The sequence below is a fragment of the Chenopodium album genome, chromosome 21, assembly GCF_948465745.1.
Source record: "Chenopodium album chromosome 21, dcCheAlbu1.1, whole genome shotgun sequence".
Lineage (NCBI taxonomy): Eukaryota > Viridiplantae > Streptophyta > Magnoliopsida > Caryophyllales > Amaranthaceae > Chenopodium > Chenopodium album.
The window spans coordinates 14,400,426-14,427,980 of NC_137854.1; the positions used below are offsets into that span (position 1 = coordinate 14,400,426).

Below are 27,555 nucleotides of genomic sequence, written 5' to 3' on the forward strand. Positions count from 1 at the left end.
AGCTAATCTACTTACTTTGAAGCCTCGTACCTCTTTCTAATAACAAAATACACAAGTTAGTAAACTTCAATGAAAATCAATAAAGAACAATTAAATAATTAAATTGAAATCAAATTAAATAAAGTTTAGACTAGATTTGGACCAAACCCTCAGAAATTATCAACCTTGCACGTCTAGGGCGAAGGCAACTTCGAACTTGGTTAAGAGATTCAAGATCTTGTGAATGCGGAATATTGTTAAAACTAGAAAAGAGAGAAAGAAAGCATAAAGTGCTCAAGAGAGAAAAGAGAGAATGAGAATTAATTGTTGTTGATGATCCTGAAAACAGGGAATCCGAACGCTATTTATAATGAAAATAATCCGGAAAAACACGGAATTTGATAAGGAATAAAACTCCACGCTGTCGCCAAGACTGGACTCTGTCGCGACGCGACAATGTCTGTCGCTTGGCGACAGAGTCTGTCGCGTGGCGACAGACTTGTCGTCTGGCGACAGCCTGTATAAGCGCGTTTTTATCTTTACACAGAATCCGATCTTTAATCAACTTCATCTACGGAATCCGTACAAAAGATGAAATACGTTTTTAGGATAACAAAATAATATTTTATTCCAAATAAAAAACCTTTAAAGATAATTAACTATTAATCCTATCAATATTAGAACTAAGAAGAACTTTCTAGAAACTTCTAGAAAACTATAATTAATCCTAATAGCTTTAGGAATAATAATTAACATTGGGCCCTCCTCTAGATCATTGGGCCGCATTAAAATAAAACTCCGGGCCCAATTTAGTATTTTGGCCATAACTTCCTCAATATTCATCGGAATTGGGCTTATAATATATCGTTGGAAAGGTCTTTTTAAGCCCCATCCAACTACACTATTATTGGACCTTAATCATGGACCAAAATAAACTGAAATGGACGTTTTCAAATAAATAAAGCCATTTTCAAAAATAGAGAGAAAAGAAATTAATTAAAACTAAATCGCGACATTTGACTTTCGAATCACTTTCACCTCATTCGATTATGTTTCGACGCACAAGGCATTCATCACTGGGTTTGGTTTTGGGGAGACACAAATGGGTGTCTACACTACCCCTTAAACTTTTTATCAAACTTATTCCTTATAAATATAAAAGGTTTGAATGACGCTACTCTTTTGAGTTTCTTAGCTACAAAATCCAAAGATTGGGCCTTACTACTATTTTCCCCTCAAACCCTAAAACCTTTGGCAATCCCGAAAAACCCTAAAAATAACGATAAAACATCACTCTTTTTATCAACACCTTACATATAATTTGTGTAAAAAAAATGTACATTTAATTACATATATCTAAGGGTGGTTTTTACTTTTTTTTTTTTTTTTTTTTTTATAATTTTTATAATTTTTGTTTTTATTTTTATACTCTTTTTAAGATTTTAAAATCAAATTAGTAAATTTTAAGATTTTTACTCACTTTTTGTAGTTCAAAAACTCAATAACTAAATGCTCTCAAAAAAAAAAAAAAAAAACTCAATAACTAAATTACATTTCAAATTATGCAAACTTTACAAGATACATAACATCAAAATACAATAGACAAGTTTAAAAATGAGTACAAAATGCAATCTTGAATAACGATACTAGAGTGGTAGGAATCTCATAACTTATAACTCTTTTTTTTTTTTTTTTTTTTTTTTTTTTGGTAAATTCAGAACTTGTAACTTAAACTAGCTAAACTGCCCGTGTCATGCTGTGAAACAACAATTAACAACAATTACACAGCAATATTATCTCGGGAAGATGAAATAGCCAAGGGCCAATTCATATGCAGAGAAAACAACTTCTTAAAGGCAGGCAAACACTCAACCACCCTTATACCATTATCAAACCGAAATACACGACCAACAAATCGTTTGACCGTCTTTCCTAAAGTTTGAAATTCCAACTTGGGATCCGAAGCATCAATAAAGTATATGCAATTCCCTTGACAACCCGGGAAATCCTTAACACTAATCGCAACACAAACCTCTTTTCCTAGCACAAATACTCGATCTTCTAACGATTTCACATCAACCCAAGTACCCCAATCTTCATCCAGCTTATACACCTTCATATCCACTGTCCGACGACGGCCTCGAACACCCGGCTCCTCGAACACAGCCGCTGCTACGTCTTCCTCCATATAAGAATCAACAACATAAAACTGCCCGTCGGATACAATTAGATTTTTCAAGTGTCCGAATCCACAAAGTGGAGGTGAATATTGAACAAGATTCCTACATTTATCAATCCAATACACAATCCCCAAATTATTAATCACATAAAATTGATTATTATAACTCATAACATCATCATAATACTCCCCTTCATTACCCAAATTCGTCCATTCTTCATCCCCAAATCCCCAAAATCTTAATAGGCTTAATTCCCCCAAATCAAACAATGCCAAAATTCCAAAATCATAAAACAAAACCACTTTCTTCACATAAAAATTCGTGGGAATTGAATCAAACATCAAACGATAACCTCTATGTAACTCAATCAACCGAAAATCTACCAAATTAATCGTCCTGCGAAAAAACCTATTACCCTTAAATGTTTTGGTCGAGAGCGGGTTGAGAAGCTGTAATTCGCCGGACATTGATTCAACCACCTTCATCAAGACGGCGGTGCCGCCGGAGTGGTGTTCGAGGCGGCAGATTGTGACCGGAGATAAGACGGCGGCGGCCGTGAACGGCGGCGGAAGAGTGAGGGATGATTGAGTTTGACGGTATGAGAGTGGAACGATGGATCGCCATGAGGTGGAGATGGCGCGAAATCGGAAGACATCGATGCGAGATTGAAGGTGTTTTGCTATGATTTCGAGGATTTCGTTTGGGAGATCTTCCCATTTGGTACTGATTGTGTTGGAGGAGTTGCTCATTTCTATGTTTAGTTTTAATTCTTGGTTTGTTTTTGGAGAGAGATTAATTTGGATAATGGTTAACCATAGATCGAGTACTAATTATCCACGGCAATATGGCATATTGCATAATTATAGATTAGATAAGTCAGCAAGTCAATGATCGTGTATACTACATGTCTACATGACCACATAAATTAGTGCTCCGTAGTTTTTTTATTTTTTGTTTTGTTTTTGACTTTTTGGCAATTGATCACGTACAATCACTACAATGTACGAGTACTACTTTTTTATTTATGTATTTTTTTTTAACAAGTCTTCGATATACGTCTTAAAACGAATATAGATGTGTATAAAAATTATTAAAACTTGAAATGTCTAGTGAGACGAAGGTACAAGATCTCATATGATTATATTATTTCTTATAGAATACAGATTAATGACAATTATAATGATACAAGTTTGACCATTACTTTAGGAATGGGGTAAAAATTCAGGGACTAAGGGAGTATTTTGTATTAATACACATTTCCAATTATTTTTTTTAAATAGCAATTTTATTTTAGTTGATATAAATGGTAAATTTTTCGATAGGTTTGTCAATGGTAGCAGTGTCACTCATTCACCCAACCCGATTTAAATTTCAGCTTGTATTAAAATAATGATTTAACATAGACTAAAATCTAGACCCTGCACAGGTAAATTCGACTTAATCACAAGAATGTATATATCTATCTATTAATGCATTTTCTCAATTATCAAATATTCGAATCTTATTTCACTAAATTATTGAGACTTTTACATTGTTCTTGTATATATCAGTTTTTCACTTTTTATTAAACTTTATTTTATTTTAATTAATTATGTTTCTGAAAAATTTAATTAATTTTGTAGGTGTTGTATTACTATTGATTCAATTCATTATGTAATGTATTGAATGTACTAATAAAAAATCAGAAACTAATCCATTCTTCTTCCCTTTTTTTTTTGGAAGAACTAATCTATTATAATTTGTACAAGTACTTCTTCCGTTTCTTTATAATTACAACGCTTTCCTAAAATGGAAATGTTACAATAGTTGCAACACACTAAAAAAGGAAGGTATGAATGGTGAAAATTGTACTATTACCTTTATTAAAGCACATGATCTATTTGATTATACACCTAATAACCTCTTAAACTTATTTTAATTGTATTATATCATGCGAGACCCACTTTTCTTAAACAGTTAAATCCCATGATAAGCTGCAATTATGAAAAAAAACGAAGGAAGTATTTATTTTCAAAATGGAAAAGATGGAAAACAATAACTTAATTAATACCAAGCCCAATAAGCTCTATTATTCCTAAGCCCAAACAAGTTAAAGCCCATAAAAGATCATTTAGCTCTATAAATACAAGTCCCCCCTCTCAATTTTCTCATCTCCAATTCAAAAAAACCAACCGTATGTAAGAGAGTCCTGACACCTCAAACAGTTGCCACCATTACCAAAACCAAAATACATGCTAAATACAACAAACACTCAATGCCGAAAACCACCATTAACAACCACCGCAAAATCAACCGCTGTAATTCCAGAAAAAACACAAGAAACTGGGCAGATCTTCCTACAGAATTGCTCGAGAAAATCGGAGAACATCTCAGTTCTCGAATCGACGTTTTCCGTTTCAGAGCTGTTTGTTCTTCATGGAGGTCCGCCATTTCTCTCTCTCCTTCTTCGTATACCAATGATTTCATGTTTTCTTTTACCATTTGTCGTCTTGAACACAATCATCGTAGTTGTTTGGTTAAGCTTATTGAAATGACCCAAGGTGGGTTCAAGGTGTTGAACCCTTTAACTATTCCTAAACCGGAGTTCATTTGTGGGAAGAGTCTGAATTTGTTGGATTGTCGGTTGATTGAATTGGGGGAAGGTTTGCATTTTGATTCGAGTATTGATTATGGTGAATTCAATGTGAAGAAAGCTGTTTTGTTTCGTGGGGTTGGGATTGTTGCTATTTATGATTTTGTGAAATTGGGGTTTAGGGTTTTCGGGGATGATAATTGGACCAATTTAAGTAATAATTCAAATATTCTGTTTACGGATATAGTATTATGTCAGGGTGAAGTTTATGTGATGGATAAAAATGGGAATGTGTATTGGATTGATAAGTGTATGAATGTTGTTAAGTATCTGCCCCGGCTTAATTCGTCGGGGCAGCAGAAGAACTTAGTTGAATCTGAAGGGCAATTGTACGTTGTTGACACATATAGTCGTCTGTGGACGGAGTTTGATGAATTTGGAGAGCTTGTTGATAGTGGAACTGAGAAGGTAGATATGAAGGTATATAAGTTGGATGATAAATGGGGGATTTGGGTTCAGGTTACTTCGTTGAATGATCGAGTTTTTGTTCTAGGAGAAGATGTTTGTTTCTCTGTTTCGGTTACTGATTTCCCTGGTTGTGAGGGAAATTGCATATATTTCATTGATCGTCTATCTGCTAGGGATGCTGCGTTTTCACATAGGCTTGTAAGATATCATGATGCTAAAATCGGATACTATGTACCTCGTGTATTTAAATTGGATGATCGCGTCATGAGAGATGTTCAAGTGTCATCACCTAGCCTCAAGCGATTGTTCTCTCCACCCAAGGATTGTTTTTGCTCAACCCTATCCTGCCCCTGATACCATGTGGTAACATTGCATTGTATGTACGAGTATTATATTTTCCTTTTGTTTCGTTAAACTGATGTGATATATCGGTGCTTCTGTATCCATTTAGGGAGAATCTGCTGCTTTTTGGCATAAGAGTATTGCTGCGGGATATTTAAGCTCTCTAGTGATAATTGTAACTCGATCCGGTCGTAGTGATCTTGGTGAAATGAAGTCCTTCAACAATCGGGGTTTGGTCATGCAGGAAATTAGGTTGTTATTTTTACAGTCTAATGTAGTGAGAATAGGTTGATTAAAGGAAGGAATACTTGATGATAAAAAGGGAGAAAAGCTTGATCTTGTATATATGTATGCTAAAGCTTTTGAAAGAACCCGAAATCAGCACATTAGTGACACTTTGAGCTTTGTAGTGCTGGGTTCCTAGATGGTTGTTGCAAGAAATGTGAGATTGTATATAATGTAATAGTAAGATGCTTATGCTGGTAAATGATTCAGTTTCTTTTCTAACTTTGGTACAATTTTTAATACTTAACACGGAATACGTAGTACTTAAATTATGTTACGTTCCCGTTTGAGATCAATTTGGATCCTAAAGGGCTTAATCATTAATCATTCTTTTTTTTTTAAAAAAAAAGAAACGTGGGGCTTAATATTAATCAAGGAGTTAAATTACATCCAGGTTCACAATAGTTGATACACTATGCGGAAAAGAACTCAAACAATTGTTCAACCCACCCATAGGAACAAGCCTAGCAACTTAGTGTGCAACAACATTCCCCCCTCTCTTCACGTGGCTACAAGAAAAGGCATTAAAGCCACCACTCAAAACATCAATATCTTCAAGAACAAGATCAATAGGAGTTCTTCCATTCTTCTTTCTGCAAATGGCCTTCACCACTTCAAGTACATCACACTCAAGCTCCACTTTCCCAAAACCGAGCCGGTGCGCATTAGGAGATAGCACTCCCCTCGCTGCACACTAAGCTCTTACACCTCCATGTCCACCTGAGACAGCAGCATTATATGTTTTGAAGTCATCAACCAGTTTCAAGAAGCCCAGGACACCAATCACTGTGTTCTGCCAAGGTGTCTCATGTACTATCGCATTATGCAACGACCATGTTGCCCATGGCATAGTAGCAAAACATTAATCATTCTTGCTATTGTCTCATAAATAAAATCGTTTGTGTTAGAGGACCAACTCAACCAAAAGCTTAAGCTGATGGTTGAGGCCCAGGAATATATTTTTATACTCTATCACGCCCCCTCACACAAGAGCCCGTTGGGCTAGAAGTGTGGATGCAGCATGGGCCCTCCTCAAGTCCTCATACCCTGCGCTTAATATTCCACTTGAAAGTGTGGGGTGGATGAGATTCGAACCCGTGACCTTTGTGTCACGATGGCTCCGATACCATGTTAGAGGACCAACTCAACCAAAAGCTTAAGCTGATGGTTGAGGCCCAGGAATATATTTTTATACTCTATCAGTTTGAAATTAAGAGAGTGCAACAACAAAAGCTTTGTTTTTTTTAAAAAATTTAAGGACGAAAGGAGAGCAATGAAAGTGACGATGCTCTGTTTTGTTCCCAAAAAGAAGCAAGGACTCAATTTTTTACAAAGTAAAATATCAATAGAAATAAAAAGTTTTTTTTTTTATTTTTATTTTTTAAAAAAAATTGGTTAACCAAGGGGACTCAATTGTTTAACCAAGGGGACTCAATTCTTTTCCTTAGTTAATTAAAACTCATCGACAATCCAAGCCCGTTCTAGCCCAGTTCCCTTTTCCTCTATAAAATAAATTGAGTCCTTTTTTCCCATATTTTGCAAGAATTGAGTTACCTATTTTAGACTTAATTCTTAAATATTAATCTATCTTTGTTTTATTCAAAGACATCATTTAATGTTTTGTCCTTCCCATTGTGTTCTGTTTTATTGTTACCCCGTATTTGTTTTATTCTTGGAAATTTAATTCCCGTGTAATTTTACAAAGAGGAATGTAAATAAGGGATGAAGGGAGTAAATATTTTGGGAAATATTTTGTTCCATTTAAAAAAGTAACCGTAGAAAGCAATGCCACCAAAGCAAAACACATGCAAAACTGCAGAAACCATCAATGCCAGAAAACACCATGAACAACCACCTTAATAAAATCAATCATTGCAGTATCATCAACTCTAGAAACTGGGCAGATCTTCCCAAAGAATTGCTCGAAAAAATCGGAAATTATCTTAATTTTCGAATCGATGTTTTACGTTACAGAGCTGTTTGTTCTTCATGGAGGTCCGCCATTTTTCTCTCTCCTCCTTTATCTACTGGTATTCGTGCATTCATCTCTACTGTTACAATCTTCCGTCTTGAGCACAATCACCATAGTTGTTTGATTAAGCTCGTCGAAACATCTGAGGGTAAGTTCGAGGGTTTGAACCCTTTAACTATTCCTAAAAAAGATTTGATGTTGGGTAAGAGTCTGAATTTGTTGGATTGTAGGTTAATTGAATTGGGGAAAGTGTTGCATTTTGATTCGAGTATTGAATATGGTGAATTGAATGTGCAGAAAGCTGTTTTGTTTCATGATTGTGGGATTCTTGCTATATATAATAATGTGAAATTAGGGTTTAGGGGTTTTGGGGATGAATATTGGACCGATTTGTGTCGTAGTCCTTGGTTTATGTTAATGGATATATCAGTATGTCAGGGTGAATATTATGTGTTGGACACTTGTGGGAATGTGCATTGGATTGATAAGTTTTTGAATGTTGTCAAGCATTTGCCCGGATTGAAATCTTTGGGGCAGGTGCAGAACTTAGTAGAATCAGAAGGGCAGTTGTATGTGGTTGATACTTACAGTCGTAGATCGATTGATTTCGAGGAGTCGGGGCTGATTGATACTGGTTTTGACAAGGTGGATATGAAAGTGTACAAGTTTGATGAAAGCTTGGCAATGTGGGTTCAGGTTACTTCGTTGAATGATCGAGTTTTTGTTCTAGGAAAAGATGTTTGTTTCTCTGTTTCGGTTAATGATTTCCCTGGTTGTGAGGGGAATTGCATATATTTTATTGACTCTGTGCCTTTCAAGGATTTCCTTCGACATCGACATCGTTCACACCAATCTAATAATGTAGGAAGGGAAATCATTACTGATATCTGTAGACCCAATCGTTCATTTAGAAGGCGTGATGCACGATCACCTAGTTATCTGCGATATTATGATGCTGAAATCGGATACTATGTCCCTCGTGTCTTTAAATTGGAAGATCACAGTATGAGAGATGTTGAAGGGTCACTTAGCTTCAAGCAATTGTTCTCTCCACCCAAGGAGTGTTTCTACTCAACCTTATCTTTCCCCTGATAGGCTGATACCATGTGGAAACATTGCACTGTATGTATTATATGCTCCTTTTGTTTTGTTGTTTTCATGCTTTGTTGAACTAATATGATACGAGTATATCAGTACATCTGTATGCATCTAGGGAGAATCTAAAGCTTTTGGCATAATAGTATTGCTGGTTATTTGTGTGTGCTCCCTAGAAGAACTTGTAACTCTGGCTGTAGTGATCTTGGTGACGTGAAGTCCTTTGACAATCGGGGTTTAGTCGTGTAGCGGTGTAGGAAAGTAGTCATTATTAGTTACGGTCTTTTTTTTTTTCTTTTTGAAAGATTATTAGTTACAGTCTAATGTATTCAGTATAGACTGAAAAAGGAGAAAAGCTCAAACTTGTTAAAACTCAGCACTTTAGTGACACTTTAGAGCTGATTGTGCTGACTGCTGAGTTGCTTAAAGAAGTGATCCTTGTTGCAAGAAAATTGAGATGTATTTAATGTAATATATGATGCTTATGGTAAATGATTAAGTTTCTTTTCTGAATCTGGTGCAATTGTGAGTTGCAGAAAAGATTTAAATTGTTAACAACATATTAATCTTCTCTGTTTAACTAGCCAGTCGAAATTGATGGTGTGATTCTTGCGGATCTTAGAAGACTTATAAAAGAGAATTCTGAGGAAAGCATCCATTTCAACTGCTCTACATCTCATTGCTAGTTTTTCCCTCATTCCCTATGATTGTTATTTCTACCTATATATCTTATATGCAACTCCTAGATTGTATGATATTGAATTTGTAATGTTATTCAACCACATTAGTTAGTACTAATAGACAGATTTCACGCAATTAATAATTTGTGTATTGCAAATATTTAAAATTAGTTGCTTTTGAAACTAAATCAATAAATACAATTGCACATTAACACAACTTTCAGATTCTTATGACATCTTTTAGATTCTTATGGTCAAAGTTCACATATTTGGACTATTCACTTGTACTGGGAGAGAGTAAGAAAGTCTATTAATTGATTTTCAACCATGAAGCTTTTATACCGATTTTTTTTTTTTCTTCTTTGATCTGGAAATGATCATGGATGGTTATATTTTGCCCCTTATAATGTATCATAGTGACTTAGCCTCTTTTCATATATCATTAAATATGAATGTTCAATTCATATCATTAATATAAGGCTACAGGTATGAAAAGAGTAGGGAGAAGAAGAAATAAAGAATAAGTAGCATGGATTGGGCAACCAGCTAGTTGCCGTTGCCCCATTACATAAGTATGTATGATAAATCGTGTAAAAAGTATGATTTGATCAAGATTCACTGCAGAGACAGATGAGGTAGTGCATAAAATGAATTTTCTTCTGGAATTGCACCCAGCACAGGACGCCAAGTTCGCTTGAAAAATCGAATGCGGAGACCTGTCGAGGCAATGGCCGGTCTATTTGTCCCCTGTCTAACTCTTCGGCTGCCATGATTAGTACTACCACCACTCTTCAGTGGAGGCAAAGTATCACCTCCAATTGTTTTCTGCTCTTGGAATACAAAAACTGGTTGATGGTGGTCATCTGTCTTTGGACTCGTATTTTCAAATAGGTTTGTTGTAGATGACATTAAATTCTTTAATGTGTTTCTGCCAATTACTGCCTTGTTACTAGTGATCCCTTGCCTTAACAGGGTTTGCCGGGGATGTGGCTTCTTGTCGCTTTCGATGGGACTGAGAAGAAGCATCCCTAGAGTCATCCGATGGCGCCCATGATGGTGCGTCAATGGGGTTCGAGTTGGGCTATTGCTGATTCCACATTTTCTGATCATCGCCATTTCTTTGCTCTCTATCTCTCTCTCTCTCTCTCCCTCCCTTCTACTGTCTTGTATCTATCTTGTGTTTTGGTTTGTTTATTGTGGTATTGAGAGTGGTTATACTTATATAAATGTAGTCCTGGGTGAATAACGTTTTCTAAGGTAATTCAAATTTGAATTTATAAACTATGATTGTAAAAATTCATGATGATTTATGGGAGTGAGGAGAAGATGGTGATTGTGTCTTGGGATTAATGTCTCAATTTCAAGTACCAAAGTTTATCTCATTCTTAAAAAGAAACTAAAAAGTTTATGCACGCTCAATCATTGTACTTTTTCGATCTATAAGTCATGTCTCGCAGCAAGCTTAGCAACTACTCATACTTGTTTATTTGAGAGGACTTGAAAATAATCTACAACGACCTCAAGTTACATTAATACCCCTAATGGTAATGCCTATTTATCTCTGAGCGTAAATTATAATATTAGTTCCGTTTCAGATTATTTGCAACGATTAGACAATTTTTACTCATATTTTATGTCACATCGTTCCAAATAATATGAAACAGAGGTAGTATTTAATTAGTTACCATCTACTTCTTATGTTTCTTGTTTCTTTTTACTACAATATTTCCTTACATGTTTGCCATGGCACCTTTGCACTATTATACTCGCAAATATTACCAATAAGTAAAAAATTGTAAATATGAAAGAATAAATTAAGGTGAATCCAACAAGATCTAAGAGTCTGTTCTGATTGACTGAACTAAGCTGGATTGAACTGAACTAAACTTACTGAAACTGAACTGAAGTGAAGTGAATATTTAATGAAAGAAGGAAATTAAGATAAGAACTGTACCGAACTGAACTTATTGGAGCTGAAGTGAAAATAAGCTGAAGAGAACAGACCCTAACATGGCTATAGTTTTCTTTAACTATAAACCATCTAATCTATTCAAAGTATGATTATGTAAATACTGTAATGAAATAGTCGAAGTGTTGCAAGTAAAAAGATATATAACCGCAAAAATTGATAATGAGTTGTAATGTAAGGACTAAAGAGAGAATACAAATCAAATAGCATTGCCATAGGCATTGCATTAGATGGACTGTGTGTCATTTTATACAATTTCATCATCAACTATATCTGCTGGTGCACAAAGTACTGGTGAGTGTAATTTTTGTGTGATGTAGAATTCCTGACCGCTCACAGAAAATAATCTTGTGTTACCTTGCTAGTGCATTGGTTTCAAATGGCTCATTGTTACAAATGCTGTGATAAATCCACTGTATTTCTCAGTTGTATAAACATCTCATATTTCATAACAAAATTTAATGACAACTTGCTCTCTGTAACTGCATGTATAGCAGTGAAAACAGGTATATGAGAGCATAGATGAACTTACTCTGGTTTCTGGTGTACATTAGTTTCGGTGCTGCCTATCTGCTGGCTGTGGGTGTGGCGGACTTGCTACTGCCCCATTTATACATTACTACTGAATTCGGTGATGGTAGGTTTTCTGCATTACTCAATAGCCAAGCATCACTGTCTTCCTTTTCTATTGACTTATGGACTTCGTAATCTGCACTGTCTTCCTTTACTATTGACTTATGGACTCCGTAATCTGCACTGTCTATTCTTTTTAACGTTTCTAGAACTTCATCCATGGAGGGCCTGAATTCTTTTTTGTGTTGCAGACACTGAAAGGCAAGCTCCGCCACCAAGGTAATCATTCTCTTCACCTTGTAGTTCGAGTCAAATCCTAGCCGTTTGTCTACTAAATCATCAAATGCACAACGCTGAATTCTCTTCATTGCATAATAAGACAAGTTTATTTCATCTTCATTCCTGGTTAAATCAACCGCTGGCATTGATGAAATGAGCTCGACAAGAACAACACCAAAGCTATATACATCACTCTTATCAGTCAACTGGTAACATTGATGGTATTCGGGATCAAGATACCCAGGAGTGCCTTGTGGAGCAGTCGATATATGAGTAACATCCATTGGAAACAGTCTTGATAACCCAAAATCTGCTACCTTTACACTAAAGTTGTTATCCAACAGAATATTTTGAGTTTTAACATCCCGGTGAATGACATCTGAGGCATGGAGGTACGACAATGCTGTAGCTGTTTCTATGGCAATCCTCATACGGACAGGCCAAGTGAGTGTTCCACACATTGCTTGGTCGCCGACTAAGTGATCAGCCACTGTACCATTGGGAACATATTCATAGACAAGCAGGAGCTCTCTGCTTCTACGTGAAGTGCAGCCATAAAGGGTTACCAGATTCTGATGGCGCAGGCAGGCAAGGATTTCAATCTCATTCATATACAGTTCGATCTGTCTGCAGTTTCTCTCATATAGGCGTTTCACAGCCACTTCCCTCCTGTCTTTAAGTTTTCCTGACCAAAATATATAAATGTTTATGTTTCTTGTTAGATTAAGAAGGTGATTAAAACGAAACAAACTTCATGAATTAGCTACTACAAGTGTTAGAAGACACATGCAAGTGTCCATATACTATGTTAGAATGACAGCAGATGAAACAAAATTATAGCTTGGGTAACAAAGAGCTTCCTACAGCCCTGAAACGCGTTTCTTACCGTAATACACAGTTCCAAAGCCTCCATCTCCAAGCTCATTACTTGGATCAAAATTTTTTGTTGCTTCTTCAAGCTCACTGTAAGAAAAGACTGGTACAGTAAAATACACCTTGCTCCCCTCAAGGTTCGTTTTCATTCTCATGGTTTGCTTAGAATTGTTCCCTGAAGCCAATTCCAATGATCTGAGTTTTATTTTCTTACAACACCAGAATAGCAGCCCAAAGATTATAATGACAATGATTCCTCCTGAAATGCCTAAAAAAGGAATAGGATTTATACTTCAATATAATCTCATTAACATTAAAATTTCAAGGAAAATTGATTATTGTACAATAATTTACCTAATCCCAAAAGTAGTCTGAATCTCCTTTTTTCTGCAAAGATGATCATTCGACATTAATAAAGCTTTAGCATAAATTGCATAAAAGGCGATATATTAAGATTGAAGGGTACACAAATATGATCCTTCTCTGTTACCTTTTCGCTTGTTGATGCACTGAAATTTGTCAGTTTTGGTTTCCTTACAATAGCCTCCTTCACTAACACAGTGTGAACATTTATCAGACAATTCTACCATCAGAAATTTCGGATACTGAAAAGAGTTGCAGTTGGCAAATCTGCTGCCATCTTCTAAGCTATTATTACTATGATAAATATTGTAATCTCGACACTTAAGTATACGAAGAAAGCTGCCTTTGCTGCTCAAATCGAAGTTCCTCTTGCACTTCCAAAATGTTTCATTCCACAAGGTTGTGAAGATGACAGCAGAAGATTTCGGAAGTCTAATGGTTTTGCCTTCAAAGGCATCACAAGTGTCAGAGTTCACGACATATTCGAGGAACGCATCACTGACAAGGAAACTCCTGTTATTTGAAAAGGTATTCTTGATTTCATACCAAGGTCCTTTGGGTGATAAACCAATCGTCGGAGTCGTATCAGTACAGTTGATCACACAGATCCCACAGGTCGGGTTGAAGGCGGTCGTGAGGGGGTAACCGAAGGTACCAAGTGTTCCACACTTAAAGGTAGTTGGGCAGACATGTCTCTTTTGTTCTTGAGCTGAGAGATTTTGTACAAAGTTAAAGAGAAAAAATAACAGGGCAACAGAAGCAGAAGCAGAAGCCATCTGAAGTCCCTTATCACTGTTATCAGACAACAGAAGCCACAACTTTTAAAATTAGTACAAGTATATGAAAAAATATCCTCCTTTTGTTTGATATAAGTGAGATTACTTTAAATACTCATATTGCTTTATTACTCTATCCGTTTTCAAATAATCTTCCCAACCTTTTTTTGGTATTAAGAATCTTTGAACATGCATAATAAGAATTTAATAATGTAGTAGGGTGGGATTTTGAGAGAAAGGGAGTTAGCGGAAGGTCTGTCACATGGGCTGTTTGGAATAAATTTTATTTTGTGAACAGATTATTTGCGGACAGATGGAATAGTACAAGTAATAATAATATAATTTTCTAAGGTTAGTATTACACGCATTTGACTTGAAAATCATAGTATTGACTTGGTGGATAATGATAAAGACTGGAAAGAAAAAATTGGTATGTGTTAGGGAATGTGGGACCCAGGTGATGTTTAGTTTACTCTCTAGCAAGACTAATCATCCTCTAGAATTGTAAAATATTGATGACTTTTCTGATAACTACAATTATTAAATTAGAATGATTAATTTTTAATTTGTTCACAATGGCAGATTTTTTTAAATAATTTGTAGCTTTGTTATTATTATCAGATGAAGTTTCCAAACTTTGTTTTTGTTGCTCACTTTTCTTTGTCTCTCATAAAAGATTGGCTGCCTGGTTGGCCTAATAAAAAGAAGCTATACCAACTTTGGTGGACCATGGTGTCTTGGATCTACCCAAGTAAAAACAGGAAAATTTACTTCTCCATTTGTTTGCTCCATTAGTCTTTTACAATCTCCAAGACGCGTCTTAAACATAAATATCTCCATTTTTATGTGTGTAAAAATTATAAAAACTTGATACTAAAAAAAAGTGTAGATTTAGATGAATCCAACAAGATCCCCCTTTACTATATATCACTTATAAATTAATGAGAATTTATGGTCAAAAGTTTAAAAGTTTGATCCAAATTTTTGCTATGGGGTAAACAAATAAGGATAGAGGGAGTATATAGGGACTTTAGGTAGTTAAGCTGTTAGGCATAAACTATCAAATCAGATAACTAGGTCGGGTTTGGGTTTGTTCATTTTGACCTTTTGGGTTCGACTATTCAAGGTAAGAACCAGTCTATTGTGAGATTATTTCGTGTTAAAGTCAAGTTTGGGACTTTGGGAGAGGTAATATCATGTATTCATTTTAAATCAAGTTTTTATATAATTAGGTTATATTCTTTTTTGAATGAGATCTTTTTAAAGCCAGATTAAGTGAAGTTTGAGTCATGCTTTGGTTAGATCATGTTTGGATGATCAGATCACTATTGGCTTACACTCGATGTAGGCTGAAGTATGCATTGTCGTGCTTATTTAGAACATTTACAAATTAGGTAACAAATAAGAGTTGATTAGCTTATTCGGTCAATGATATAGTTCCTGTTAGAATTATTGTAGTAGATAAAATTCTTTCCCATAACCACCATTTATTACCAGCTACCAAACAAGCGGTTAAAGTGAAAATTTTAAAGTACAGGCGACTGTACCAGACAAAAAACGTGGAATGAACATGTAATTGTTTTGTAAAGAACATACAACTGTTTTTTAAAGAATATATAGCTGTTTCATAAAGAACATCTAGTTATATGTTTTTTTTTTTAAAATCTAAGGAACATCTATAATATTAATAAGGAACATGATAATATTATATAATGAACATTATTTATATATACCCACCCTAATTTAAAGACAAAATTTAAAGAACATTTAACAATAAACAATGAGTATTATGTCACAAATAAAAACACATTATACTGATAATCAAAGAACATGAACATATGTTCTTTTCACTCTTTTTTGGTGTAAATATGTTCTTTTCACTCTTTTTTGGTGTAAATATGTTCTTTTCACTCTTTTTTAATGTAAATATGTTCTTTTCACTCTAGATATATGGTCATTGCATTTTAATAGTATGTTCTATTTACTTTAAATATATGTTCATTACATTTTAATAGTATGTTCTTTATATCATAGTTATATGTTCTTCACTTTTCTATATTATATTCTTTCATACAAAACAGTTGTACGATACAGCGTACCGGCGCCTCTAGGAACCAATGACCGCGGTTAAAGTAGTAACAAAATTGATGGAGGCAATAATATCTACTACTCGTATGAGTCATATCATATACTTGCACATTCATAAAACTGGTAGCACTGTTATGGTCATGCGCTCATTCTGGACTTCATAGACATCTCATACTTTTCCTAGGAGCAGCACCTTTCCTCATGTCTACAAGGGCAGAATTCAATTTTTATACTTGAATCTTCATTAAGAAAATGATACTCACCATTGTTAGAAGATTATTCCAACACTAGGGAACATTATGTTTGTACAAATGCTGATCATCTTCAGGTAAAGACTCTTGATTTGTATTTATTTTTGAATTCATAATTTTACTATATGTCTTCACCAATAATAGGTTATTATTAACATCATTAAGACAATTTAAAAGTAAAAGTTTAATAGCTTAATATAAAAAATGACTTCTTATTTGACAACTTAACAAGATTATTGTTTATTATTTAGGGACGGAGAGAGTCATGGTGAACAATTATTTTATACCTGCTCTTTGATCAGTGCTCATTCCACCACTTTAAAATACTCCCAATGAAGCTTTGAATTCTGTTCAAGATGCTGAAACCAACACCAGTTATGTACTACCTGTGGTAACTTAAGTCAGATATATGTGAAGCCAATTTCCATGGCTCTACTACTGAACTGCAAGTCTGCAAGTTAGCATCTGCACCAACACTACCCAAACTGACAAAAAGTCGATCTTATATATTAGTAAGCTGCTGGCGTGAGGCTATTATGTCCTGATTCCTGAACCACATACTCGCAGTCTGAATACACTGCTTTCAGTCATCTGCATAGTCGAGTTACCTGCAACATATGATATTGAACTTGCACCTAATCTAAACTGTTAAAGTTTCTAATATGTTACATACTGTACTACTTAGACTACTTACTTCTTCAGAAGAAAAAAAAAGAAAAAACAGAGAAATCATAATGATAATTTTATGATACATCAGTATAAGATATTGCAAGGTGAGCTCAAAACACAGTTCACTGAGATTTGAAGCAGTACTGCAGAATATGGATTAATCTCCTATATACATTTCTTACATCAATAATTCCAAATATGTGCAAAGTAGTCAGATATAAACCGTTGTACGAGTAAAAACACAATTTCATGGTTTTACACTACCTAGAGCTTGAGGTGCCAAAAGGGTTCCTCTTTATCGTTTTAATTGCTTAACAATGTGTTTTTCAAAAAATAATAAACATAATATATTAACTTACTTGTCTTTGCTTTGTATAGTGGATCTACTGTCCCATTTATCCATTACAGAAATTGGAGAAGGCGGATGCAGCTGAGGAGTATTTAACAACTGTGCATGATCATCATCTATAGATGAAGGTGGTGGACAACTACTCTGTGTTTTCACCACTTCCCCAGTATCATTAGCCATCTCTTCTGCCTGCAAGGCATCATAATCGGAACTCTCTATCCTACTTAGTGACTCCAAAATCTCATCCATAGATGGTCTGAATTCCTTGTCATGTTGTAGGCACTGGAATGCGAGCTCTGCCACTAAAGTAGTCATCCTCTTAACCTTGAAATCTGAGGCAAAACCTAGTTGCGGGTCTACCAACTCATCAAATGCACATCTTTGAATCCTGTTCATCGCGTAGTTAGACAAGTTGATCTCACTTCTATTCCTCTCCAAGTCAATTGCAGGCAAAGAAGAAATAAGCTCAATGAGAACAACCCCGAAGCTGTAAACATCACTTCTATCAGTTAGCTGATAACATTGGTGATACTCCGGGTCTACGTACCCAGGAGTTCCCTGTGGTGCTGTTGAGACATGAGTTACATCAGTAGGAAAGAGTCTAGAAAGTCCAAAATCAGCCACCCTAACTTTGAAGTTGCTGTCCAGGAGAATGTTGCTAGTCTTGACATCGCGGTGTATGATATCAGAAGCATGAAGGTATGAAAGTGCACTGGCTGTTTCAATGGCAATTCTGAGGCGGATGGGCCATGTGAGTGATCCGGGTTTTGCCTTTTCACCAAACAGATGATCTGCCACAGTCCCATTTTCCACATACTCATATACAAGCAGTAACTCCCTGCAGTGCTGGGAAGTGCATCCATAAAGAGTTACAAGGTTTTGGTGTCTCAGACGCGTGAGTATCTGAATTTCATTCATGAACTGCTCCACCCTCCTGAAGCTCTTTTCATACAGCCGCTTTACTGCTACTTCCCTACCATCTTTTAACTTTCCTATGGTTGAAATTTTTATTAGCTACTTATTTAATGAGGTTTAAGCTATATTGTTTGTGAGTACAGGAAAATTAAAGCTTACCATAATAAACTGTTCCGAAGCCTCCATCACCAAGCTCTCCAGACTCATTGAAATTGTCAGTAGCTTCTATTAGTTCACTGTAGGTGAAAAGTGGAATGCCAAAGTATATGTTTCCCCTTTCGAGGTCTGATGCACTCCGATCAAGGGACACACTCCGACTCACAAATTTTAAGTGACCAAATTTCAGCTTCTTACGGTGCCAGACAGCTAGAAGTGCTAGAAATACAAACACAAACCCTCCAATGCCTGATGTTTGATGAGTTCATGAGTCAGTTAAGTTACAGGATCCAAAAGTCAAATTAAAGGTACACAATGTATGAAAGTCTACCAGGTGGATTTGATCAGAAGAGAATATTTTAGTTACCTAATCCCAGAATTAGTACCAACGGAGGCTTCTCTGCAAAAAAGTAAAGATACATAAACTATCAGTACTGTAGCAACAAGCAAGGAAATACCTGTATGCTCAATAAACATTGATATCTTAAGCCAATGAAAGACGCTAAGTCTTTTGAATTAGGGAACTATGTAATCTCATACATAACATGAAGCTTGTGTCAAACCATCATCTACTGTATTTATGAAATCAAACAACTTTAAACTTTTTGATGTGTGACTGTAGTATACCGCCATACAGGAACTAGGAAGTCATAAGAATTTAAAGAAAACATGTTGGTGTTTCTCAAATAATGCTGATCACAAACCAAAAAATGAAATTATTATAGTTTCGGGGGCAACAACTACCTACACTGTAATGCAAAAAACTTCTTAGTGAATTCATAATCAATACTTTCTACTCTCTAATCGCTAAACTGTTATCTCATTCTTAAATACCCTGTATAGGATCTATGTATGTCCTGGAACATCGTAAGGTCCATGAGGCTACATGCCAAGTTGATATATGAACAATATAACATATTCCTAATTTCCTTACAATTGCAACTTATATTTGAAGGTGCTGAAGCATTTCACACACTAACTTCAACTATTCAACATATAATAGTTCAACTTGTATACCAGTATATTCCTTGCAATTTGCAAATTCAGAAGACTTGGTCAATTTTTATGATCTGTCAATGAAGACTTTTCTTCTTTGGTATGGTCCAGCTTCTAGTGATTTTCCTACGCAGTTTCCCACATAAATAATAGTGGTGGATTTGGTACCAAAAAGAAAAGGTACTAATTTTGCTAGATTTTGCAAAAAGTAGTAAAAAAGAAAAGCTATAGCTTATTTCATATCATAATAACCAAAATATTTAACATCCAATCATTAATAGTAGATCAGGAAAAAAACAAAAACATTTGCTTTCTAATCATTAATAATATCCTAAGGAAATTTCTCTGTGATCAAATCACATGAAAACCACTATGCAACAATCAACAAAGAGTTTGAACCACCATTAGCTGTGAGACAACTTATGCAAGACATTATTAAACGATGGTAGCATAAAGAAAACTTGCACCTCAAAAAAAAAAAAAAAAAAAAAAAAAAAAATCACACAGAAAAGTTATTTTACTTCACTTAGTTTGCCTTATTTCAGACAAAATAAGTTCATATAGGTTCAGATAAAAAAAAGGCCGGCAAAATAAGTTCAGAATAAATAAGTTTTTCAGACAATTTCAAACAAAATCACACACAGAAAGTTTCTTTTTTTCATACAAAAATATGCTCTTACAATATGTCTGATAAAAGAACAATAATAATTCAGATACAGTATTTCCAGACAAAATAAGTTAACTCAAAAGTCAAAACAAGCCTAATTCATAGCATGAGAGCTTAACTGCATAAGTGATTCAGAAAATTGCTATCTTTATATTGTTTTGTGCTATATATGTTGATTTAGCACAACAGCGTATGTACTGAATTCCCTTTTGTGATTCAGACAATTCTGTTGTTTTTGTACTGGGATATGTTATACTGAAGTCAGTAGCTTTCATATCTCAAAGTTGTACTTTTCTACTAATCTAGATGAGTTGTAAATAACGATTGAATATCATAGATGGGGTAACGAAACAAAGAGTTAGCATAATGTAAGGAAGTTGCATTGTTAGTACTTAGTATCAAGAAATTTCCATAAAGTTGTAGAACCTGATACAATCTAATCCTAATGCCCATGTATTTCAGAATGAGTAGTCAAACTATAGGTTGTGAGAAAAAAAGGCAAGAGACACAAATCAAGCATCAAGAATCTAAAATGATGGGTGACCAAGATCTTGAGTGAACTGTAAACAAATTTTAAAAAAGAATATAAAAGAGCAAGGACAACCAACGCCATAAGTTTGTCTTAATTTAAAATTTCTACTACGAGGCTGAAATTCAACACGTAGACCATAGCAATATATTTCTGTTAGAGAAAACTTAGAGACAGTAAGAGACACAAAGATGGAAACTTACTCAGACATTTATGAGGATAAACACCATAACGGCAGAAACACTGCACTTGTGAACTAGTTTCATAATGATATCCACATCTACCTCCGCTTTTAGTACACTCTCCACAATTAGTAGCATTCCATTTCAGCTGAACCCCCATTCTTAAAGCACCGTCAATATCAGTTACACTCTTTCCTTCATATGGCACTGAAACTACTTTTTTGCACTTGCCAGCAAATTGACTCAAATTTCTACCTTGTGCATATATGGCGATAAGGTTACCCCTACTTATATTACTAGAGATGCAGGACTCCTCTTTATATTCTCCTATGCTGTTTTTAATTTTATTGTTGCAATCTTGCAGCAAGAATACCTCACTATGTGTACAAGCAAACTTGAATCTATTCTCATCCAAGGTGAAGCTATGAAGACCGAGAGTGCAATTGAAAGAAGCATCAATAAAGGCAGTGTTTAGAATATGCATGGATTGAAGTTCATAAGAAATTTCTTGAATAGCATATGTATCATTGGAGAGATTAATGATTGAATGGTTCTTGCTACAAGTGACTTCGAAACCCTGCTGGCCACAGAAGGATTTCTGTAGGCCTGAAATGTAGAAAGGGTAAGAGATGGTAATGCTTCCACAAAATATAGGCTTACAGTCTTTAAAATAATGATCTAAAGCCAAAGAACGACACGTTAGAAAGGAGAGGATTGACATGAATAGGCTACTCAGCTTGTAGAATTGATTCATTTTTGGAAAGTAAATCCGAGTGGCCTGCTTGGATAGAAGGAATGAACAAGGTGCAATGTAAAAAGAGAGAATGAGCTTCAAAATATATATGAGTTTATAGTCAAGTCTTTAAAGTTGGTAATCTTTTTCAATTTGACATTTAATGACCGTTCAAAACCTGCTACTTAATACTCTGATTTTGCTAATTTACTAGTAATTGATAGCTTGACTAGAGCTTCCAGACTTGGAATTTTTTTCCTAGGAAATCTAGCATGATACTCTGATTCTTTTCATTTTAAATATTCAATGAAAAAAAACAGCTGGTACCATGTCTAAAATTGGAAAGATGCATTAGACAAGTGAGAATATGGGGATGAAAAGTTATCAGGGTAGCTAAGTATTGAGCCTCTTAAAATAGTTGATTAGACAAGCTTTATTAAGACAACAAGTGAGAATGTGGGATGGAAATTTCTACAAACAAGCACTTTTCTGACTGAGACTATTAGCTATGATAAGATTAATCTGGTCAACAACTGGTTATGAAATTCGAAAAAGTCCTAAATAAGATCATTTATAATTGATTAAGACTCGAAATTTATTTATGCAAAATGACTTCAGCAACTAAAATTTTTACCCTGAAATAACACAGATAAGGCATAAAATATCAAAATTCTGATTATCACTAGCATATTGTATAATCAATATGATTAACTATCCCTTCGGTCAATCAGATAAGTATACGGTAGCATGAGGAAAGATCTTGCAAGCTAAATCTACTGCTCATAAATAATAGAATTTGTCCTGTGTTGGTGCTCATGGAAGCAGGAAATGATTGAAATCTCCTTACTCTTGTAAGAAGTCTTGTATGGTTACATCTCCTTGCTCTTTTAAGAAGTCTTGTGGTTACTTATTTTGTTAAAATTTCATAGCGAATGACCAAAGTTCTTAATAACACAGTTTAAGAGGGCAGATCAGTTAATGACCTGTACTGACTGATCATCATGGGATTTTTGGATGAAGTAGTCATCACTATGAAAGTTGTATGATTATTTCTGTTCAGTGAATTGAAAATCGGGGTAATACAGAACAAGTACCTGAAGCTTAGGTCTCAGCACTTTACTTATTCAGCTCATCTTTGCTAATTGACACACAAATATGAAAGAGATGGGTTTGAGTGCGATTGCAAAGATAGGGCAAAGAGGAAGTCGAAAATGGGCAACTATTAAAGGACTGCCAAAACAAAAGAGCATTTAGAAGCTAGTCTTCCAGTTGTGCCAATTGAGCAGTCCAAACTTACTAAAGAGTATCAGTTGAAATCCTAAACATAGTAAAAGACTTCAGACTAAAGGTTGAACTCTAGGACTAACATAGGAGCTCAGAAAAGTCGGGCAGCAGCTGCTAATGTTTTCATTTTACTGACCTTTGGGATCTAAAAAGGACTATTTGCTCAACCATACAAAAAATTATCCTCCAAACTCAATATGTTATGCTCGAGGAATCCTTTCAAATGGACTGGTTGCTATAAAGAGCTGCGAAGGCAGGTGTATGCACATATGATGGGACTCACTTTTGACTGCAATTTATTCATGTTTGTGCCAAGAAATTTTGGAGATAGCTAAGCAAAAAAACATGTCTAATGTATATATATAAGTTGTATCCTTTCTAGGAAATATTGATGCCAAGAACAAAAACCACAAACAAAACATCAAAAATGGACAAAAATAGCATAACCACCACATATAGATATAACTTTAAGTCAAAGAATACTACATCATTCCTCACTACCATTACCCCCTTAAATTCTCTTCTAATCACATTTCCTACAAAATCCTAATTTCATTGCTCCAAAATCTTCATAGCACATTGCACTTCCACACATACACACAAGGGTAAGGACAGTAATAGGGAAAGAATAGAAAAACTTACTGTAAGCCGGAGGTGAGCGAGGCGGCGGAGTACAATGAAGAGCATGAGTTCTATCAGGACAGTAACAATTAAACTGATTATTAGGCTCATCAAACCCACACTGCCCTCCAGAGTCTAAACAAACACTGCAATTATAAGCTTTCCAGTTCAACAACACTCCCCTTTCCAACATATCCATAACTTTGCCTTTAGTCTGACCCTCATTATTATAAGGAACTTCAATAACAACTCCATTACACTTTTTCTCCAAATCCAGCAATTTTGAGTCATTCTTATACACTGCCAAACCACATTTCACTCTTTTATCTCTGTATTCTTTCAAAACCTTCTCAGGACAATCAGGAAACACATATACATAATCATGATTCGTCGAGATCTTGATCAAATCGTTTTGTATTGACAGATTGTGAATCGAATGGAAACAACCCCTGCTACTCGGACCCTCTTTAACAAGAACTGAGTTTATGACTTGAAACATCTGAGTTTCATAAGAAATATTTTTAATAATATAAGCATCTCCTGATATATTAAACACAGGAAAACTGTCAAAATTGCAGGATACTCCAAAACCAGGATACCCACAATATGGTTTTTGATCATTTTGTATATGGAAAGGATATTGTATAGTTTGATTCCCACATTTTCTGGGCTTGCAATCACCATAATGATTTTCTGATAATGGAGATGATGAGAGCATAAGATGAAACTGAAGTAACAGAGTTAGATTGAATAAGTTTGACTTACAGAAACAGCAGCTTTTTTTCTTCATATTTTTTTAAAGATTGAATAAAATAAATAAAAATCTAAGAATTCAGCACCATTAATTATATGATGGAGAAGAAGAAGCAGTTTTATGAATTGGGGGTAAGAGAAAGTGTGTATTATTTAGTAGGTACCAAGAAATGTATAGTTTGAGGAGGCTCTTTGAGTTTGACTTGAAAGGGGTATTTGACTCCATTGTTATTAACATTGTATTGTGATTGTGAAGTAGTAGTTGATTTTGTCTAGATGGGGATGTTAAAGATGAGCACCATATCTTGGACCGTTGAATATTTTTATATATTTCATCCATTCGTAGAGCATGTTCTCTTCAGCTTATTTTCAGTTCAGTTCTTAATTTCCTTCTCTCATAAAATATTCAATTTAGTTCAATTCTGTTCAGCTCCAATAAATTCAGTTCAGTTCAGCTCAATTCAGTCAATCAGATGAGGCCCTTATTAATTGCAACATTTGTAATTTTGTTGTCTACAAAAAACATTTATAATTTCATGCTTATTATCAATGTAATTGTATGGTAGTTTATGTTACGTAATATTTTTATTACAAATTATTTAAAGTTATATTTTGAAACTAAATATTGAAACAAATAAAATTATTTATGACAGACTGTTAAAAGAGTGTATATAATGTAAAATTTCGAATATTATAATTAAAAAAGAACAAATAAAGTAAACGATTTTGGGATATAGTAAATAATCATTAATCAAGTACAAATTGGTTAATTTTTAATGTAACAGTGATGTAATGAGGGCAATTTGGGAGTATTTAAGAAGCTAAAAGAGGAATTTAATGAATAATAATGCAAGAAGATGACATTATCTTTTGTTTATTTTACAAGGAACTCAAATTATTGTTAAAATACAATAAGAAAAAATCTTGATTATGGGCTAGTGGGAGTGATCCGGGCCCACGAGACAAAGTGTGTATTATAGGATCCAACTTCAAACATGTGAGAAACTGTAGCCACTATTAGTTTATGTGATAGCTTTCAATTATGCTACGTGGCTTCTTCACATGCCATATGTATTGCCCTTTTATTCACTTTGAGGTTGCTCCAATGGTGACCATGAAATTGGGCTTGGGGTGTGACAATTGACAAGTCAAATGAAGAAAAAAATGTCACTTACCTTTTTGATGAATAATTTCATGTTTTTTTTGGCCGTTTGGTTGACATATAGAGGTCGTCGGTCCATTAGATTGATCACGACTCATCCTAACCCACACAGCTTATGGGTCCACTAAGTTTTGCCTGAATTCGAGCTAATCTATACTTAGTATTTAAAAACTCTAACCATAATACACACATGTCTTCATCCTATGTTTTCTATTCCAATTGCCACATGCTCACTATTCCAATCCAATATGCCACGTGTCCACTATTCCAGTACAATGTGCCACGTGTACAAATCAAATAGAAAGTAATTAGTCATCAAATTATTAATATTAATATTAATTAATTAAGGATTTAAAACTTATAATCATACTACGTAATAATATTTAGAGATATTAGTTGGAGTAAAAGCTAAATTGTTTGTATTTTATGTTAATTAAAAGCTAGCTTTGACCTTTCATTCCACCTCTACAATTTACAGTTTTACACCACACAATTTAATATGGAGTATCTGTAAATTAAACCAAAAACCCACCATATTCCCATGGCCCAATGGCCGCTTCATCTTCATCAGCAAACCCACAAATAATTCCACACTCTTCCTCTTCAACTTCCCCTCTTCAACTCCCACAAATTAAATTCCTTTAATCATGATGATGTTGGTTACTTAAACATATACTTCGTATTCAATAATATTTTGCTAATCTAACTTTCTAATTATTGATTGCTTACCAATCCGTTGAATACCAACTTCAACATATTATAATGCAAAGTAACAAATAAAAACAAAAAAAAACTAAACCTAAATGCGTTAAAGTTAATTGTTCCTCGCAAAGTAACTCACAACCAAAAACCCCCAATGTCTCCATTCTATTTCATGATTAAATAAACTACATACACAAAGAAAAATACACCAATAACAAGCCCGTACATTGTACGGGCCAAAAGACTAGCCAACTCAATCTAACACTGCACATCTAACACATGAACCCAACTCACACGACCCATTTTAGTGGACTAGCCAACAACACACAACCCAGCTAAACCACCTAGACCACCCGTTTGGCCCACAATACTGACCCAATGGATTTGAACTTAAAATGATTAATTAAATCTATATTAAAATATCAAATTGGATATGTTTCAAAAAAATATATCAAATTGGATATCATGCTTGTCTAATTATGCTCATCATAACTTGATAAGCAAAAATTCAGTGACACACTTATCCACCAAATCAGCATAACCCATCCTGATATAGCCTCAATACCTATCTAAGATCTAACACACTAACCTACCAAAATATAACCCATGACCCGCCTAAACAACCAACCCTACCAACAACCCAAATAACCCGACCCTGACATACCCAGCCCGCACAAGAGTCTAGACATAAAATTACATAGGAAAATTACAACATTTTTTAGAAGAATAAAGAAGGCATTGAAGAGGTTTATGAGGAATTACTTCTCACAAAATGAGGAAAATACATGAAAGGTGAGACTCCTATGGATAAAAAATACAATTACAAACGTGTAGGATGATTGTCTTGAATTGTATAACTCACCATTTCAATTTTATTTCCTCATCTCTTCGATTGACTTAAGAAAAAGTTGATGCGAGTTCACATATCAAAATTTATTGGCCTATAGTAGTGGAATCAATGATATCAAATATTAATTAAGTCGTATAGTAAATAAGAATAATATTAACAACTTGACTAGTCTATAGCTTCAAGTTTTGTGATATTTGTGACAATTCATTCATACGGCTCTTGCCTATGTCAAATGAGCTTTT

At 34.7% G+C, this 27,555-nt stretch overlaps 5 protein-coding genes across 6 annotated transcripts; 2 read left to right on the forward strand and 3 right to left on the reverse strand.

Annotated features, from left to right (window-relative positions):
• Window positions 1–1,505: 1,505 nt before the first annotated feature.
• Window positions 1,506–2,967, reverse strand: LOC145601928 (F-box protein SKIP23-like). The gene has a single exon (XM_081658019.1). It carries the CDS (start codon window positions 2,906–2,908, stop codon window positions 1,760–1,762), a length of 1,149 nt encoding a protein of 382 aa, XP_081514145.1. The 5' UTR covers window positions 2,909–2,967; the 3' UTR covers window positions 1,506–1,759.
• A 1,446-nt stretch (window positions 2,968–4,413) lies between these two features.
• LOC145600477 (putative F-box protein At1g65770) lies at window positions 4,414–5,553 on the forward strand. The gene has a single exon (XM_081656369.1). The coding sequence runs from the start codon at window positions 4,414–4,416 to the stop codon at window positions 5,551–5,553; it is 1,140 nt and encodes a 379-aa protein (XP_081512495.1).
• A 2,101-nt stretch (window positions 5,554–7,654) lies between these two features.
• On the forward strand, window positions 7,655–8,890 carry LOC145600478 (F-box protein At2g26160-like). The gene has a single exon (XM_081656370.1). It carries the CDS (start codon window positions 7,655–7,657, stop codon window positions 8,888–8,890), a length of 1,236 nt encoding a protein of 411 aa, XP_081512496.1.
• A 2,775-nt stretch (window positions 8,891–11,665) lies between these two features.
• On the reverse strand, window positions 11,666–14,447 carry LOC145601926 (LEAF RUST 10 DISEASE-RESISTANCE LOCUS RECEPTOR-LIKE PROTEIN KINASE-like 1.1). 2 transcript variants are annotated; one of them, XM_081658017.1, is made up of 5 exons: window positions 13,758–14,447; window positions 13,622–13,654; window positions 13,281–13,535; window positions 12,075–13,079; window positions 11,666–11,941 (listed from the first exon to the last, which is right to left on the reverse strand). In XM_081658017.1, exons 1-4 carry the CDS (start codon window positions 14,404–14,406, stop codon window positions 12,109–12,111), a joined length of 1,908 nt encoding a protein of 635 aa, XP_081514143.1. In that variant the 5' UTR covers window positions 14,407–14,447; the 3' UTR covers window positions 11,666–11,941; window positions 12,075–12,108. The 2 variants fall into 2 exon arrangements, with proteins under 2 accessions (XP_081514143.1, XP_081514142.1); XM_081658016.1 differs by having other exon boundaries at window positions 11,666–13,079.
• Window positions 14,448–17,411: 2,964 nt separating this feature from the next.
• LOC145601925 (LEAF RUST 10 DISEASE-RESISTANCE LOCUS RECEPTOR-LIKE PROTEIN KINASE-like 1.2) lies at window positions 17,412–24,765 on the reverse strand. Its single transcript, XM_081658015.1, has 4 exons — window positions 23,868–24,765; window positions 19,202–19,234; window positions 18,838–19,083; window positions 17,412–18,755 (listed from the first exon to the last, which is right to left on the reverse strand). Exons 1-4 carry the CDS (start codon window positions 24,634–24,636, stop codon window positions 17,770–17,772), a joined length of 2,034 nt encoding a protein of 677 aa, XP_081514141.1. The 5' UTR covers window positions 24,637–24,765; the 3' UTR covers window positions 17,412–17,769.
• Between the last annotated feature and the right edge of the window lie 2,790 nt (window positions 24,766–27,555).

Bases quoted from the DNA above. Each gene is read 5' to 3' on its own strand.
- LOC145600477 (XM_081656369.1), top strand. From the start codon at position 4,414: ATGCCGAAAACCACCATTAACAACCACCGCAAAATCAACCGCTGTAAT.
- LOC145601928 (XM_081658019.1), bottom strand. From the start codon at position 2,908: ATGAGCAACTCCTCCAACACAATCAGTACCAAATGGGAAGATCTCCCA.
- LOC145601925 (XM_081658015.1), bottom strand. From the start codon at position 24,636: ATGAAGAAAAAAAGCTGCTGTTTCTGTAAGTCAAACTTATTCAATCTA. The intron at 19,235-23,867 runs GTAAGTTTTTCT...ACTTTTTTGCAG, and splicing joins TCGCTCACCTCCGGCTTACA to AGAAGCCTCCGTTGGTACTA. The intron at 19,084-19,201 runs GTAACTAAAATA...ATCAAACATCAG, and splicing joins GGTACTAATTCTGGGATTAG to GCATTGGAGGGTTTGTGTTT.
- LOC145600478 (XM_081656370.1), top strand. From the start codon at position 7,655: ATGCCAGAAAACACCATGAACAACCACCTTAATAAAATCAATCATTGC.
- LOC145601926 (XM_081658017.1), bottom strand. From the start codon at position 14,406: ATGGCTTCTGCTTCTGCTTCTGTTGCCCTGTTATTTTTTCTCTTTAAC. The intron at 13,655-13,757 runs GTAACAGAGAAG...TCATCTTTGCAG, and splicing joins GTGCATCAACAAGCGAAAAG to AAAAAAGGAGATTCAGACTA. The intron at 13,080-13,280 runs GTAAGAAACGCG...TATTTTGGTCAG, and splicing joins CTTTGGAACTGTGTATTACG to GAAAACTTAAAGACAGGAGG.